This window comes from Bufo gargarizans, chromosome 3, assembly GCF_014858855.1.
Source record: "Bufo gargarizans isolate SCDJY-AF-19 chromosome 3, ASM1485885v1, whole genome shotgun sequence".
NCBI classification, from domain to species: Eukaryota; Metazoa; Chordata; class Amphibia; order Anura; family Bufonidae; genus Bufo; species Bufo gargarizans.
In genome coordinates this window covers 596,695,277-596,714,521 of record NC_058082.1, presented here as the reverse complement: position 1 = coordinate 596,714,521, position 19,245 = coordinate 596,695,277, and the positions used below count along the sequence as shown (strand labels likewise).

Below are 19,245 nucleotides of genomic sequence, written 5' to 3'. Positions count from 1 at the left end.
CATATGCAGCAATCTTTCTGCTCAAGAAACACTAATGCGCATGTAAGGACATTGTGGTGACCGGTTCATCAGAAATACGGTATATCAAGACCATCAAAATATTTGTCTGCCTCATACAGAACAGACTGCTGTGATCAAGATGAAAAATGAGAAGCAAGCAGTGGTATACACAGGATTTACTTATCATGACTGCTCTGGGGTTTCCATGGTTGCATCATCAAACGGAGATCAAGTCATGTGACTGCCACTCATATAAACACATTCATAAGAAGGGGAGGTCACATGACAGAACGTCCAGTTATTCCATTGATGGCATCCATGGCAACCCCAGAGCAAGCAAAATATGAAATCAGTCCTAGAGGAGTCAAGAAGAACACAGCAAGGTCTGTTACAGAAAGTGTTCATTTCAAATGCAATTGAGCTGCGCATACACGTACACCGTTCTATCGCGGGATGTGCATATGAGCAAGCAAAACTATTTTCTGTCAGTCAGTCATTCTGGAAGATTTTGGGGATGATTGGCCGTGTCTGGCAGCGGCTGACCCTTCCCAGAAAAAAACATGTGACATGGCCTGTTAAATTGGAGGACTGGGGTAGTGAGCTAATCTAAGGTCTATGTTCTGTGCTTAAAGGGGCTGTACCACGAAAAATATTTTACATTTTTCAACCAGCACCTGAATACTTTTGTACTTGAATGTAGTTAAAAATTTTGTATAGCCACTTAGTTATTCACTGAAATCTACCTGTATAGCGCCACCTGCTGTTTGTCCTTTTTGTAATTTTTCTGTCCTCAGTTCCATCCTTCAACTGCCACCAGCTGCAGCAGAAAGGGCACGCACCCTGAGAAAGTGCACGCCTCCTGAGCTGCCAGCTTGAAATACATCTAGCAGAGCAATTAGAGCAAGAAACGGGGAGATCTCTGGACCCATGATCTGTACAGGACGGGTTCTACGTTGTTAGAAATAGACTTTTTTTTTTTTACTTTACTTATAGGATAACCCCTTTAACTCATTTGCATAAACCGAACATCAGGTGAACAATCTCAGCATGTTTAGCTGAGTGTTATACTGCAGGACTGGGTGATGCCTATAGTGTGCCCTCTAGTGGCCACATTTATATATATTAAAAAAAAATCTAAAAAATATGGCTACTCTCTCAAAGCATTAATTAAAAAGCTCCAAAGATTAAACTACAGACATTGAACGTTTATACTTTATAGCACCACCCCATACAACCACAATGTCGATACGGAGCATTACTTTAAAAAAAACAAAAAAAACATGAAAAACTCTTACTTCAGTAGCTTAATATTGCACATGATTAACTCCTTCCAGTTGACAAATATCATTGCCACTTCTTTCTCCGTTAGTAGCTCGGACTCCAGTAATGGCTTCTGGAATGTCTGTGAGATATAAAATCACATTAATATCCGGTATTACAAAGGATCAGGTCATCCCCGGTATCAGGGACCGAGATCTCGGACATTTCAATGACACCTAATTCTTGTAGTATTCAGCAAAAATAAAAGTATGGAGGAAGAAACAGCCTGTCTTTAGGACGGGGAGGAGCTGCGGTCATAGAAATGACTATTATTATTTTTCGGTTCACATAACCATATGGGGAATTGCTTTTTACGTGACAAGTTGTACTTTCTAATGGCTCCATTTACTATTGCATACAATGTAGTAGGAAGCTGGAAAAAAAAAATCCAAACAGGGTAAGACTGAAAAAAAAAAAAAAACAATTTCACCATAGTTTGGTGGGTTTTGTTTTTACAGCGTTCCTTATGCATTAAAACAGACCTGTTACTTTCATTTTCCAGGTCAGTACGATTACGGCAATAGTATATTTATATAATTTTTCTTGTTTTAATACTTAAAAAAAAATTTTTTTTTTTGAATTACCATATTCTGAGCACCAGTACCTTTTTATATTTAAGTCTACGGAGCTGTGTGGCGCTAATTTTTTGCAAGGCTATCGTTTTTATTGATACCATTTTGGATTGTGTATGGCTTTTGTGATCACTTTTTATTTACAAACATAAAGTGAAGAAAAAAGGCGAATCGCCCATTTTAAATTTTTATATTGTTAGGAAATTTACATTTATAATTTAAAAGTTTAGGCATTTGGGGATATTGCAATGCCAATGCTTTTTTGTTATTGTTTTTATTTTATTTTTACTTTTTCTTTTCATTTTTTTTTTTAAGTCCCCCTCAGGGACTTGAGCATGTTATCATCTGATTATTTGACCCATACACTGCAATGAATTTCCATTGCAGGCTATGGGAGATTCACTAGAAACTATTGCTGTGGTAGCCTCAGATCCTTCAGAAGGCCCAAGACTGCCACAGCAACCAAACAGCTTCCTCAATCTCGATGCGGGGAAGCTGTTCAGGCCCGCCCCGAGAGTGCAGCACTTTCTGGGCTTCACTAATCAGATACAGTGGTCACAACATCTGAGGGGTTAAAAGTCTGTGATTGGAGTTATCGCCCATCATGGATTTTGCCACCGGGTATCTGCTTTGTAAAACAGCAGAAACCTAGCAGGTATGGCGCCCGCTCAGCTCCTGAGCGGGCGCCATGTGTAAAGTCTCAACCTCTGGCGTGCATGCACGGCAGCAGTCAGGAAGAGGTTAGAGGAGTTTCTAGGTTTAGAAAAACATGGCTGCTAACACTACATTAAGAAACAGCGCCAAACCTGTCCATTGGTTGTGTCTTTTATTGCTGCTCTGCTCCACTCAAGCAAATGAGGATAAAATGCAATACCACAAAAAAAACTGTGGAGATGTGCGGAACTATTTTTAACAGAAAGCAGCCATGTTTTTCTCATCCTGGAAAACCCCTTCAACTTACATATGGTCATCTGCTTTAACATAACTCCCTTGAATATAATCACCAGTAATTCCCATCACATCTAGTTTTATTTGAGCTCAATAAACTTTATGTTGACCAAGACTTGTCTAAAGAGCAAGGCAGTCTCAGGATTATGTAGATAAGGTCTCATTCAGAAGGAAGAAAGCTGCCTTTTAATATCCCTAGTCATGTTTCAAGCTCTATTAACCGCCCTAGTTTTGCAGCTGCTTTAACCCTTCATATCTTGGCAAGGAGCTCGAGATAAGGACCTGGTCTTGTCTGAAAGCTGACAATCTAAGCTTAAAAACAAGACCAGAATTCAGCTGCTTTCACTCCTGACCTGATTTCTAAAAGCCATATCTTCCCATGTAGAGGAGCTAGTGCTGCGATCTTAGACTTGGTTTTAAGCTTAGGCTACAGGGGAAAATGGCAGTGTAACAATTTAACAGCCATCACACGGCCATGTATTCTCATGTCTGTTTTTTTTTTTTTTTTTAACAGACTGTGAATACTGGCCTTAAAAAAATAGAAAGTGCTATTTTGTCCATTTTCCTAACTGGGAACTGAAAATATTTTGGGTAAACTCTGATCTAGAGAAGGGTTGGAAATCTGGAGAAGTTTCATTATATTAGAGAATTGTTACCTCCAGATGAACTCACCTCTGTGACTAGCTGAAGATCATTCACGTAGTTCTCTTCGGTCACTATGAGCTCGTGGATATAGCCCTGTCTCTTCCTTTCTACAGGACTCAGCATATCGAGGAGATGTAAATCTGCACACCCTGAAATGCAAAGAGAGAGGAAGAAAAAGCTCAGCTGTGTGTGTCCCTCATGCCAGCTGTTCCCTCACAATGTCATTGTCCACATCTACAGGTACACAAGAACAGAATTATAAAAACATGGCTGCTTTCACCCCCAAAACAGTGCCACATTTGTCCACAGGCTACGTGTGGTATTGCAGCTCAGGTCCATTCACTGGGACAATTGACATTATCAACCTCCATGGATATTTCTAAAACAAAGGGTTAGTGCCTTCCAGCACTCCATCATGCATACCTGAATGGCTGAACTCCCACAGAAGTAAATGTAGCATGCTAGGAGTTGTAGTTTCACAACAGCTAGAGTGCCAATGGTTGCTGACCCCTGCCTCTGTGGATGGAGAAGCATGGTGGCCAGGTGTTTTTGCCCACATAACCATGAAGCCACTGTGGCCCTTTTATGTGGACCCTTATCTCCTTCTTTATGGTCCATATGGTATGAATGTTATTTTTTTTTACACTTACTTGCCATGGGCCTAAAACCAAAAAGTGGGGAGTATTATATATAGAGTAAAGAAGGTAGTTGTCTATTATATTTGCTGAATCAGCTGTGTCTTTCCATTGACTTACCTGCACTTTATACGGATCCTTAAACATATAAAAATAAGTTCGATATCACTGAAACACCGTAGAGAAGCCGATGCCAAAGACGATCCCATGTTTTCTACAAGGAGCAGTTTTGGCATTCGATAAATCAGCTGTGACGCCAGATGCTGGACAGAAAAATACTGCAGACAGGGTGTTTCTCTGTCCGACTATGGATGCTGGCTCAGTGCACAGAAATGACATATTGGCCTTGATACGAATGATCAGAGATAGTTTGCCCTAAACTAGCCTGTTTGCTTAGATGCCATTAAAAGAGAAAGCAAAAAAATAACATTTACTACTAATGACCATAACAGTCAAAGAGGATCTGTCACCATGAAATGCCGTGCAGGGTATAGAGCAGGAGGAGCTGAGAAGATTGATGTATAGTTTTATGGGAAAAGTGTTCAGTAAAACCTGCAATTTACACATTTAGATCTCTGCTTTCTCAGAACGTAACACTGTCCCCCGTGTACAGCTATCAATTGACTGACAGCCATCTCTGTATACACACTTACACAGAGAATACTATCACTAATAACACCTCCACCGTGTACAGCTATCAGTGACTGACAGCTATCTCTGTATACACACTTACACAGAGAATACTATCACTAATAACACCTCCACTGTGTACAGCTATCAGTGACTGACAGCTATCTCTGCATTCACTCTTATACAGTAAATGCAATCAATCACTGATAACACTTCCCCCATGTACAGCTATCTTGTATACACACTTACACAGAGAATGCTATCACTGATAACACCTCCCCCATGTATAACTATCAGTGACTGACAGCTTTATTTGTATACACACTTACACAGAGAATGCTATCAATCACTGATAACACCTCCCGTGTACAACTATCAATGACTGACAGCTATCTCTGTATACACACTTACACAGAGAATGCTATCACTGATAACACCTCTCCCGTGTACAGCTATCAGTAAATGACAGCTATCTCTGTATACACACTTACACATAGAATGCCATCAGTCACTGATAAAACCTCCCCATGTACAGCTGTTACTGACAGCTTTCTCTGTATACACACTTACACAGGAAATGCTATCACTGATAACACCTCCTCTGTTTACAGCTATCAGTGACTGACAGCTATCTCTGTATACACAGTTACACAGAGAATGCTATCAGTCACTGATAACACCTCCCGTGTACAACTATCACTGACTGACGGATATCTCTGTATACATACTTACACACAGAATGCTATCAATCACTGATAAGACCTCTCTGTGTACAGATATAAATGACTGACAGCTATCTCTGTATACACACTCACAGAATGCTATCAGTCACTGATAACACCTCCCCTGTGTACAGCTATCAGTGATTGACAGCTATCTGTGTATACACACTTACACAGAGAATGCTATCAGTCACTGATAACACCTCCCCTGTGTACAGCTATCAGTGACTGACAGCTATCCCTGTATACACACACATAGAATTCTATCAGTCACTGATAAGACCTCCACTGTGTACAGCTATCAGTGACTGACAGCTATCTCTGTATACACACTTACACATAGAATGCTATCAGTCACTGATAACACCTCCCCTGTGTACAGCTATCAATGACTGACAGCTATCGCTCTATTCACTTGAATGGAGTGAGTACTGGTAATTACACTATGCCACCGCTGCAAGGGAGGTGATGGGCAGTGCAATAAAGAGGAGGAGTGTGGAGAGCCATCTCCTCTTCATGCAGTTGATTGCCAGGGGTGCAGAGTGTTGGACCCCTGCCAGTTAGATATTGATGACCTATCCTGAGGATAGACCATCAATATAAAACCTCTGAAAAAACCCTTTAATATAAAAAGATCCTATTGAATCTTTTCCTACAAAACTATGTCTCTCATCTACTAACATGTAAAATCTAAGAAAAGGAACTGGATCGCACATCCTCAATACTAAGCTTTTATCTAATAACTGCTTCTCAGCATAATTTACATCGCTTCTCAGCGTAATTTATCGGTGGTCACCATGCAGCGATGCGCCAAATTTAGAATAGGGTACCATTCAAAGAGGCAACCTTGTCGCGGTGAGTGGGCCTATGGTTTTGATCAAATTGTATACTAATGCCTCATGTACAGCATGCAGCATAGGGGTAGGTATATGATAAATTGCGCTGAGAAGCAGTTATTAGATAAAAGCATAGTATTGAGGATGTGAGATCCAGTTCTTTTTCTTACATTTTACATCTCTCATCTACTAACGTGGCTCCTCCTGAAATCTGGTGTAAAGTGCACCTCATTTTGGACATGTTAATGAAGAAAGTAAGCAAAGAATGATCTAGTGCACCTTGCCCGCCAACAGGGTGAGCTTTAATATGCATCTAGCCTGACCTACTGTGATACATTTAGAACATTTTTAGCTTGTCTAAATTTACATTTTAGACAAGGTTAATAAATCTACCCCTGTAGGTCAGTCCACCCAGCATCTTCTGTTCACCAATACCGCTAACAGATAGGACTACTTGCACAACATGACGGGTTCCCTTTAAGGAGGTTTTCCAGGCTCTTGATGTTGATCACCTATCCTCAGGATGAGTCATCAATATCCAATCAGCAGGTGTCCGGCGCTCTGCACCTCCACCGCCAAGCTATTCCCAGTTGCCTCTGGTGCTGGAACTAGCACTCTGTATGGAACAGAAAGCACAGCTCCGTTCAAAGTGTAGTGGCCATGTTGGGTTATTGCAGCTCATCTATCATTGAAGTGAATGGGAGCTGAGTTGCAGTACCCCAACATGGCCACTACACTTTGAACAGAGCTGTGTTTCCTGTTCCAATCAGAGTGCTAGTTCCATCACCAGAATCAGCAGGGAACAGCTAATAAGTGGGGGTCCCCGGTGTCAGACACCCGCTGATTGTATATTGATGACCTATCCATAAATATCAGGAACCTGAAAAACCCCTTTAACCCTTTCACTACCAGCGCCGTACATGTATGGCGCTGGAGCAATAGACAAACATGGGGCCCGCTTGCACATGCAGCGTTAGTCATGGCAAGCAGGTCTCTGCCGTTTCAAACAGCGTGCGCTTCCGGGCTTCTTACTGACACCCTCTGAGGCCAATGAGGATGCTGGTAATTGGTTTCAATGCGCTGAACCTCGCTGAAGAGGCTGAGGGCATTGAAGCTGCAATTCTTAAGTTGGCCACAAGGTGGCAGGCAAACATAAGAAATGAGCAATAGTAATAAATGTATTTTAAAAATCCATGATTGTTCAAAATAAAAAAAAAATATATATTTTGTATGCTCAAATACAAGCTTCAAAATCACAAAAAGGTAAGAAATAATTTTTTTTAAAGAATGAAAGTTTAAATTACCCCCCTTTCCGTATAATAAAAAAATAAATACCTAAATAACAAAGAATATAAACATCATGGGTATCACCGCGACCGAAAACGCCTGTACTATTAAAATATGAAAATATCTAATACGGCGAATAACGTAATGGAAAAAAAGGGTCAAAATGGCCAATTTGCCATTTTTTCATTGCTTCTCTTACCCAAAAAATGCAATAAAATGTGATAAAGTCACACACATTCCAAAATGGTATCAACAAAAACTACAGATTGTCCTGCACAAAATTAGCCCCCACGTAGCTCAGTAGATATAACTATAAAAAAAGTTATGGGGGTCAGAATATGGTGATGTAAATAAAATAAAAAAAACATTTTTTTTTTACACTATTTAGACATTTAAAAAAATCTATACATATGGGGTATCGTTGTAATCATACTGACCCAGAGAATGAAGGCCATGGATCAGTTTTGCTGCAAACAGAATGCCATGGGAACAAAACCCGTAAAACCATGGAGCAATTGCATTTTTCCAATTCCACCCTATTTGGAATTATTTTACCGCTTTACATACTACATTGTATGCCATACTTAATGGGGGCATTAGAAAGTACAACTTGTCCCGCAAAAAATAAGCCCTCATACAGCTATGTAAATGGAAATATAAAAAAGTTATGGCTCAAGGAAGAAAAATGAAAAACGCAAAAACAAAAAAAAAACTCCGGTATCCTAAGAGTTACGTTTTCCATCCGATGGAGCAGATGTCGAATGCTAATTTCTAGGTGCATCAGCTACCTAGCTAGGGACAGCATTATAGATGCAGCCATATGAACCTAAAGGACTTTTAGGTGAATAACACACATTCAGGCTCATGCACACAACTGTAACTGTAATTGCTGGTCTGCAAAATACGGAACCCGGCCATGTGTATGCCACCATTTTTTTTTTCAAACTCCTGTAAAAATGTCCTTTCTTTGTCCGCAAAACAGACAAGAACAGGACAAGTTCTATCTTTTTTTTGCTGGGCCGCGGAACAGACATACAGAACACGATGTGCTGTCTGCAGCTTTTGCGGCCCCACTGAGATTAATGGGGGAGCATTCGATCCATCGAAAATAATCAAGTCATTTAGCTGATTTAAAAAAATATATATATAAAATAGTGGCAAGTAAATGCAATCGGAGATGTGCACACTTTACTAGAGCGTTTGCTCACCGGTGCCCTCTGTTGGTAAGAAGGTAACATTTTTATTTTGTTACTGGATGGCATGAGATTGCCTCCACTTTGTATCCTGAGAAATTGGAGTCCTTAAAGTTGATGAAGAACTGTGGCTACTGCCTGTGAGGGGTTCCTACACAAAGGGTGGACACAGGGGCGGATTGGCCATAGACCCTATAGGGACATTTCTCAGTGGGCTGAAGCCCCAGGGGGCCACCCAAGTCCTCCTCTCTGCCGCTCACAGGCAGCTATTGATGGCCACCACAGATGGCCAGCTTTTGGGGCAGTATATAGTGTTATATTTGGTTCTGCTGGGATGGTATTTAGCACTATGGTATTGTTGACCCCACCAACTTGTGTTGCTCCGCCTTCTGTTAATTTGGACCTGCCTACAAAATGAGGCCACTTTTAGTTTTTTCCAGGGTCTTTTTAAGTTCCCAGTCTGGCTCTGGGTGGACACGTCTGTATCTAGACACCAAACGAAGGGCAAAAAGCCAAAGAAGATCGATACAGTTGATATTTTAATGTGCCGTCCCACAGGGGCCCCTTCTAACCAGTGTATGTCAAGAGTGTCCTATTGGCATATACCAGGAATTTAGGCTTAATCTGTACTGAACATTATATACACACAATATGCTATTCCATGGAAAGATATAGTAAAAACAACAAGAAAAACAATGGGGCCCTATTGACTAAGTATGTCTATACAGTTGTATGCATTGAAAGCTAAAAGCCCAATGTGAGAAAAAAAAAAAGGAGTGCACCAGAAGAGCAAATACATTTACAAAAGGATGGGATCTGAATCCAGAAGACTATGGCTTGTACAGAGCAGTATGAGATTCCAGCAGAACAGGGGAGGAGGTCCACTCACAGGTGCTCCTCAATTTATCTCAAGACGGACAAAGATAGAGTTTACCTCTCTAGCTGGACTCCTAAAACCGTCATTTTAATTTTAGGTGGGAAAACTTTTGAAAAGGAGTATAAGACCAATCTGACATGGATTTTCATTTTTTAACCCTTACATACCCCCTTGATGAACCCATTTCAGGGGAAACGCATCGGGGTTAACCGGTAATAGCTCCTACCACGTAGGGTTTTTAAGGGTATATTAGGACAGGTACAGGGAAACCCCACCATCAGGAGTTGTCCCCGGGCTGAGGGTAGACCAGGGTTTTTGTTAGGGAAGGTCTTCCCTCCCCTAGTTTACCGGTGACTCCCCCGACATCTACTGTCCACATTCCCCTTCCTTCCCTGGGATATTGGATTTGTTTGTGTTTGACATTTTATCTTTGTGTATCTTGTGTTTATTGGAGTTACCTACAAAGTAGGTTTGGGATACTTTTTTATCTGAATATAAATAAAGTATTGTGTTTTAAAGAGTCCTTTCTTTGCAGTATGTGATTTCAGTAAGTACACCAGCCTCATCAGGTCTGAGAGCTCTATCTAATAATGCAGGCAGAATGTTTTGTGAAATCTGTTGACAGTCCCTCTTTAACCGCTTCCTTAACTGGGCAATTTTCTGTTTTCTTTTTTTACTCCCGGCCTTCCCAGAACAATAACTTTTTTTTTTGTTTTTCCGTTCACAGCCATATGACGTATTTTTATTTATTTATTTTGCAGGACAAGTTATACTTTCTAATGGCACCATTTAATATTACATACAATATAGTTGGAAACTGGAGACAAGTTCCAAATGATGTGGAATTGGAAAAAAAAAAAACAAAAAAAAAACAACCCCACACAATTTCCAGTTTTATGGGTTTTGTTTTTATGGCATTCCTTATGCAGTAAAACCGACTTGTTAATTTCTTTCTCTGGGTGAATATGATTACAGAGATACCACAATTTTATGCAAATCGACTTTGGATGTTTCATCCGAAGTCGATTCGCTCATCCCTACTTATGATGGTTTTTTATTTGTTTATTTTTAGTCTTAGGAAAGAGGGCGATTAGAATTTTTATATATATTTTTTTTACCCAGGGTGACTATAAGAAGCAATCATTACATTGGTAAAGCAATTCAATGTTCTATTGCTATGTTCTTATGGAGCCCTGCCTCTTGCAGGGCTCCATAGGAACTACAGCTCTGAAAGCCCTGGTTTCTTCAAGGAGCCAGTCCAGTCCTGGGAGCATGTGTTCCTAGTTTTTTCACCTCTCAGATGCTATGGTAACATTTGACCACAGCATCTGAGGAGTTGAATGTCTCCAATCGGCGTTATTGCCGATTGCAGACATTAGCCTTGGGTGTCTGCTGTGTGCCATCTTTAAAGTCCTTATCGCCTACATATCTAGTCATGCAGCGATAGGGAAAAAGTTAAATGGAAACGGTCAACAGTTTTATGCTGCAGTGGTTGCCGATGAGTTCGGATATTATAGCGGATAGTTTTTTTCCAAATAAAATCAGTGGCAGGTGGGCAGAGAGCTCATGAATATCAGGACTCCTCGGCATGCGCTAGACCTGTTCAGTACAAGATTTTAGGAAAACAGAGGGGTCGAATAAAGAAAGTGATCCAGCCTTTTGCCAAGAGGATCGGTTACTAGTTTATGCTGTCCTTAGTGAGGACGTCATAAAACTAACGACAGACTCCCTTCCCCTCCTAAGGAAAGTAGTCTTGTAAGTACGTCGCTAACCAAACACAGCCCTCGGACAAGAGTGCGCAATTTCTAAATAGGGGCTACACAGATCATTTTGAACTTGCCTACGTGCGCCAACAAAAGTATGGTTAAATTAGAAAAAGATGAAGTCCAGTAACTCGCCTCCTATATAGCAGTTTAGGGGAGTCAAAACTGTTGACAGGCACCAAACGTGAGCTTTACGACTCTTCACTGTTGTCATTCCAGACCATGTGGGTGAAAGGAACCCCCGTGGGATTATTTGCACTTTATTATCCCTGCTCCTGATGCACAGACTATAGAGGATGGAGATCAGATTTACTTATGTGCACTTTTGCAACCATTTTTTTTCTTTGCTCCAATGCATATACGGTAAATGAAATAGATGCAACACTGCAAACAGACTCAATTAAAAATACCCTAAGCTTGTGTGTACAGGCCCTGTGCAGACCTCCGGGCTTCAGGCAGATGGTCACACACCAGCCCTGTGTATTGCTTCACTGCTTTTCCTGAGCTATACCTAAGCACTGTAAAGGCATCTGTAGGTCATCGCCATCACACTCAGCAAGTCCTATAGCCCCTTAGGAGCCCTCTGATCTGCATTTTGCCACAGCCGGCACAACCACGTCTTTGACAGAAGGCGGCTCCGACTCAACATTGAGATAAGGACGGATGAAATGTCCACTTAGCTCTTAACTTAGCAGCTCCACAAGCAGGTATGAGGAGCTGCTAGTTAAGGGCTCAGTGGGCTGCTTATTCATGTGTCTGCCATTTATCCTGGCACATGGGTAGAGTGCGTTTCCCCATCGTGGTCCTGGTTATTATGTTTTACAAAGTGATATATGTTTCAATCAACGTAACCACTACTAGATCTGCACCTTGTGGATTTTACCATCTTAGATTTGTTCAAGTCTGAATAATCCCCTTTGTTTTTTTGGGGAAGCGAGGGGGGGGGGGGGGTGTAGTTTTATATATCACTTATACCTCTAAGCTGAGTCCCCTGGTGAACCCGCACTTGGAGGGAACAGGTCTGCACAGTATAGGGCAGGGATGGCCAACCTGAGGCTCTCTAGCTGTTGCAAAACTACAACTCCCAGCATGTCCAGACTGCCTACAGATAGCAGCCTACAGCAGGGCATGGTGGGAGTTGTAGTTTTACAACAGCTGGAGAGCCGGAGGTTGGCCATGCCTGGTATAGGGGTTACTAGGGGTAGGTTCCAGTGATGTAGGGTTTACCCTTGTGGGGGGAGGTCCTGCAACTTTAGAGCATCTAGGGTGCATATAGGGTAGAGAGGTCCCTATATCTTCCCTGCCCTTGCCTAGTCTAGTATTTTACTAAGTAATCATCTGCTCTACTCCCTCTTGATTTGACACATATATTTGGCTCCCCTATTTAATTTTATATATCTCTTCAGTAAAAGTTGTTTTTTAGCTTCTGTGCTTTCTGAACATGATTACGGGGGCGGCCATCTTGCCTGAGCTGTTCTCAGGAAGCATTAAGAAATGTGCTTTACGGCAGCCCCATGGTCCATAGACACAATGGTCAGGAGGGGGCCTCTTTCTATGGGAGACTTTTCTAGGCATGCTCTGACCTGTGCAGAAGTCATTTTACAAGGAAAGACTAAATAAGATTTGACAATCGCCTATTGTGAATGGTGGATCCCGTCTCATCTATACACAGAGGTGATATCATTACAGACAGGATTAGAATGCCAGATAAGCAGATGACTGCGGTAAAGTGATCTGTACAGACCAAGAAGTGGTGCCAATTATTATGCTTAGTGGCCAGTGCAAAATCTGCAGAAGTTTGTTTTTTTGTTTAGATATAGATATGGACATGGAAAATGAAAAACAAAATTCTTAAAAAAATGTTAAAAACAAAAATGTAATTTAAACAATAGGTTGTTTTCTGATGACACATTCCCTTTAACTAGCAGCGCCACAAGCAGGAATGCTTTGAGGAGCTGCTAGTTAAAGGGGTTGTCCCACGACAAACCTGGATCTTAGCATAGCCACGGAGTTATTCACCAACATGCATCTGTATAGCATCACCTGCTGTTTTTTTATTTCTTTATTCAGCTCACTGAGATGGCCGCACATGCTCAGTTTCATCTTCAACTGCCTCCTGAGCTGTGATAGGGAGAGCTGAGACACACCTCCTGAGCTGTGATAGGCAGCGCTGAGACACGCCTCCTGAGCTGTGATAGGCAGCACTGAGACACGCCCCCTTAGCTGAAGCAGAGAAGACACGCCCCTTGAGCGGTCAGCTTGATCTAAATCTAGTAGAGCAATGAATGAGGAGATTTCCGGATCCATATGAGGTACAGGGCTGGTTCTAGCTTTGTTAGAAACCGATTGTCATGTACTATATGATGCCAGATTTTAAATGTTTACATTAATCATGGGATAACCCCTTTAAGGGCTCAGTGGGCTGCTTTTTCATGTCTCTGCTGTTCATCCTGGCACGCGCTTAGAGCAAGTTTCCCCATTGTGGTCCTACTTATCGTTACCAACTATGTCTTACAAAGGCATATGTTTCAATTCATGTGACCACTTCTAGATCTGCATCTTATGGACTTTACCATCTTACATTTGTTGTTGTCTGGGTAATTGCCTTTTCTTTTCTTTTTTGGGGGGGGGGCGTTAGTTTTACATATCACTTATCACCCTAGTCCCCTGATGATCCCGCACAGCAGTGTCAGGACAGTATAGGGATTGATTAGGGTGCTACAAGGGGTATGTTCCAGTGTGCCCCGCAACTGTACGGTATCTAGGGGCGCATCCTCCCTGCCCTTGTCTACCCTAGCATTTATCTACGTAATCATCTACTCTACTGTGGTCCACCGTCTGCACCTCTTGATTTTAGATATTTTTGGTTGTCTCTTTTTGGCTCCCCTTTTATTTGTCTTTTCAATAAAAGTTTTGTTTCAACTTCTGTGCCTTCTGTGAAGGTGCTGAAATCTGGCATAGACTAGTTCTATCAGGATCCTCAATTGCCTGACTCAATAGTACTCTGATATGCTTTTTTATTTAGCGATTTCTTTACATAATGCCATCTCTCCTGAACCGTGAAAAATATCTGCAGACTTGCTTTGTAACAGGCACATTGTCATAAGGACATAAAGCAAATTAAGTCAGAAAATGGCTCAATTTCTACGGAAGATTGTTATGGTCGTGCTCTGTGACCTGTGCAGAGGTCATTGTACAGGGAGGGGGAGGAGGCGAGCTGTGTCCATCAATTACTATGAATAGTGAATTCTGTGTTCTCCATACATCTTTGTTACCTGTCACAGTAATTCTGTCTCTGATGATAATAAGCCTGCCCCTTGTGTACAAAACTTGGGCTGAAAAGCGATCTCTACACCACAGAAACTGTCAGCGGATTGTGAAGCTCAGTGTGAAAACTGCAACTGCAAAATATAAATATAAATATATATATATATATATATATATATATATATATATATATATATACACACACATACACATACATACACACACACGTACAGACCAAAAGTTTGTACACACCTTCTCATTCAAAGAGTTTTCTTTATTTTCATGACTATGAAAATTGTAGATTAACACTGAAGGCATCAAAACTATGAATTAACACATGTAGAAATATATAATAACGAAAAAGTGTAAAACAACTGAAAATATGTCATTCTAGGTTCTTCAAAGTAGCCACCTTTTGCTTTGATTACTGCTTTGCACACTCTTGGCATTCTCTTGATGAGCTTCAAGAGGTAGTCACCTGAAATGGTTTTCACTTCACAGGTGTGCCCTGTCAGGTTTAATAAGTGGGATTTCTTGCCTTATAAATGGGGTTGGGACCATCAGTTGCGTTGTGGAGAAGTCATACACAACTGATAGTCCTACTGAATAGACTGTTAGAATTTGTATTATGGCAAGAAAAAAGCAAAAAAACGAGTGGCCATCATTACTTTAAAAATGAAGGTCAGTCAGTCCGAAAAATTGGGAAAACTTTGAAAGTGTCCCCAAGTGCAGTCACAAAAACCATCAAGCGCTACAAAGAAACTGGCTCACATGCGGACCGCCTCAGGAAAGGAAGACCAAGAGTCACCTCTGCTGCAGAGGATAAGTTCATCCGAGTCACGAGCCCCAGAAATCGCAGGGTAACAGCAGCTCAGATTAGAGACCAGGTCAATGCCACACAGAGTTCTAGCAGCAGACACATCTCTAGAACAACTGTTAAGAGGAGACTGTGTGAATCAGGCCTTCATGGTAGAATATCTGCTAGGAAACCACTGCTAAGAACAGGCAACAAGCAGAAGAGACTTTTTTGGGCTAAAGAACACAAGGAATGGACATTAGACCAGTGGAAATCTGTGCTTTGGTCTGATGAGTCCAAACTTGAGATCTTTGGTTCCAACCACCGTGTCTTTGTGCGACGCAGAAAAGGTGAACGGATGGACTCTACATGCCTGGTTCCCACCGTGAAGCATGGAGGAGGAGGTGTGATGGTGTGGGGGTGCTTTGCTGGTGACACTGTTGGGGATTTATTCAAAATTCAAGGCATACTGAACCAGCATGGCTACCACAGCATCTTGCAGCGGCATGCTATTCCATCCGGTTTGTGTTTAGTTGGACCATCATTTATTTTTCAACAGGACAATGACCCCAAACACACCTCCAGGCTGTGTAAGGGCTATTTGACCATGAAGGAGAGTGATGGGGTGCTGCGCCAGATGACCTGGCCTCCACAGTCACCGGACCTGAACCCAATCGAGATGGTTTGGGGTGAGCTGGACCGCAGAGTGAAGGCAAAAGGGCCAACAAGTGCTAAGCATCTCTGGGAACTCCTTCAAGACTGTTGGAAGACCATTTCAGGTGACTACCTCTTGAAGCTCATCAAGAGAATGCCAAGAGTGTGCAAAGCAGTGATCAAAGCAAAAGGTGGCTACTTTGAAGAACCTAGAATATGACATTTTCAGTTTCACACTTTTTTGTTATGTATATATTTCCACATGTGTTAATTCATAGTTTTGATGCCTTCAGTGTGAATCTACAATTTATATTTATTATATATACACACACACACACACAAATAACAGACAAAAAAAATAATAATTAAGTTTGTACATTAATTTTCAGAAGATCTTTCTAACTTCCTATATAAAACACACAAAAAAAATATAACTAACCAAAACACAAGGACAACACACAGGAATATTTTAGCTTTTATAAGAAGGATTTAATTCTCTATACATGTAGTTGATTGTAAAGGCTGTATTACAGTTGTTAAAGCTGTAGATTTTTTTTTATATATTTATATATCTTACATTCATATCCATGACAATACTGAAGTGCGGGTGAACACAGAGCTCCAGTTGGCTCAAGCCATGTAAATGGATTTTGTTTGGACACTAAAAATAAGCAGAACAGTGTAGGGGAGGCGGATGGGGATACCGAAGTAAAATAAAAAAATAATAAATTTTTAGCCATCACATCAGTAGTAAGTAGTCAGAGAAACTGGCCTTATTGAGAAAGCCGACTGGCTTTCTCAATTACGAGAAATTGTACGAGAAATCTCTGGCATTAAATACTGGACTTAATGCCCGAGACTTCTTGTACAAGTAATTTCCATTGAGAAAGCCAGTCGCATGACTAGCAAAAGTCTTTAAGAAAAAATAAAAACACAATAAGTCCAGTTGCTTTGATTTATTACTAATGATATACCATGACCTGCATAACTGAAAACTTTTACAGACATACAAATGCTCCATTTTGGCTATTTTTTTTGTCCTTTTCTGCTAAGCAAGGCAGTAGAAGAGGACGCTAGTGTTCCATAAAATAGTTAATGAGGTGTACGGCACAATACCACGTTGTAAGCTTCTAAAAAACATGACACGATTTCCACAGTCTAGATAAAATGGTAGCTAAAAATAAAAAAAAAAGTATGTAAACATTGCCATTAATTCCAGGTTAAAATAGTGTATACATTCTTTGTCCTGATCGAAAAGGAACAGCTAAGAAGCCCTGTCACTGACCGAGGGGTGGAGGGGAATGGACGCCTTTCTCCTGACCACAAAAGAGTTGGATGGACATAAAATACTGGTATGTATAATACAACGGACAGAATATCCCCGACAAATGTATATAATATATATATATAAAATAATAATAATAACATACATAAAAAAACAGTACAAATCAGGGATGTACGCCATGTGCAAAACGAAGAGCCTCGTTAACTAGCATAGTGAGCCCGTCTACACTGGAAAAACATTGCACCGGGAAAAAATAAAATATACAATTCAAAAATTTGTTTTACGGCATATATAAAAAAAAAAAAAGCAAAAAAATTTGTAAAAGTTACTAAACCTCTACACATACATAGTCTATTACAAATTTTTGTAGTATATACTTCCTAAATAACTGGGAACATTTAACCATTTGTAACCTCTCCTCTTTAAAAGCCTCAAATAAACAAATCTAACGCTGGATACATAAAAAAAAAAAAAAAAAAACAAAGAAAAAAAAAAAACATTTCATATTTATGGACACAATATTAACAGTACATGCAGCATTCCTTGATAGTGGGTCTTTTTGCAAATCAAAAGTGTTAACGCAACCATTTGGCGACCGATTTGCCCTCAAATGATTGAACGAGTGTCGAAGAACGTCAAACTGAAAAAAGGACGTTGTTTATGAAAATGTGATTTAAAAAAATAATAATATATAAAAATTGTTTGCATAAAATAGAGAAAGCCGCAAAAGGACCCACTATCCTCTGTACTCCATTTTATTTTTTATTTCGTTTTTTTGTTTGTTTTTAGCTTCAGGATCTGCGGAGACAACGTAATGGTCAACATGCATCTAAATGGAAAATGAGGTAAAATTCTGTGCAGCGGTCGTCTAGTCAGAAGGCAGAGGATGATCATGCTGGAAGTCACATGATCACGGCTGCATCTCCCATCATCCCTCTGGGCAGTGATATGGGGATAGTGGGTCTCTTTGAGGACTTTCAAGCCTGAGTAGGGGGATGGACAACATATGATTCCTAGAAAAAGGAGGAAAACAACACATAAGCAAACAAAAAAAATTCTAAAAAACAAACAAAAAAAAACACTGTACACTATAATAATGACTGTGCATGGTGCAAAATAAATGAAAAAAAAAAATGGCAGCATGCTACACACACACACAGAGAATGATGTATGATAACAGGACTACGACTACAAAGAGAACCTGTCGTCCTCTCAAGTTACTGAAGGGCTTTTCTGGGGTTTAAAAAAATAAAATAAAAAATAAAACTCCATTCAGGCTAAAATATTCTGTAAACATAAACTAGTCTGTCTCTACACTGCTCCCTAATGGTGGTGGTTTGGCTTCCCAGCCAATCACTGGCCAATCATGGGCTGTTGCAGTGATATGGAATCCATAGTGACATCACTACATTAGGCTGTTCAGCGGCCCGCCCACTCACATGACATCATCATGCGGATCTGTAAACAGATGTGGCGGGGGATCCAAATCAGGGAAGAAATGGTGAGTAGTGCTGAGCGAAAGTGTGTTTTTAAGTTCGGTGCACAAGCTTCGGGTTATCTAAGAATTCCGCTACCGATTCCGCTAAAATGAACCATAAGTTATGGTCCGTGGTAGCGGAATCCATAACATAATTCTTAGGGAATCCAAACCTTGTACGCCGTTCGCTCAACACTGGTGAGGAATCCTTAAGGTTGGTATAATGAGAAGTTTATTATTTCAGCATTCTGGGCTGAATTAAAGGGGTATTCCAGATTGCTTCCTTAAATAAAGCTTATGGGTCCATTCACACGTCCATAGTTCTAGGTCCGCATCCG

General features: G+C 40.7%; 1 protein-coding gene across 4 annotated transcripts in view; it reads right to left on the bottom strand.

Annotated features, from left to right (window-relative positions):
- The window catches only part of ITSN1 (intersectin 1), a 132,830-nt gene that overhangs the window by 17,395 nt on the left and 96,190 nt on the right, over positions 1-19,245 (bottom strand). For 3 of the 4 annotated variants that reach the window (XM_044284451.1, XM_044284452.1, XM_044284453.1), the window contains 2 exons: positions 3,513-3,634; positions 1,296-1,402 (listed from right to left, as the gene is read on the bottom strand). In XM_044284451.1, coding sequence (XP_044140386.1) covers positions 1,296-1,402; positions 3,513-3,634 — 229 coding nt within the window. Of the gene's footprint in view, positions 1-1,295; positions 1,403-3,512; positions 3,635-16,619; positions 18,444-19,245 lie in introns of those variants that run through there. The other variant, XM_044284454.1, reaches the window with a different exon arrangement.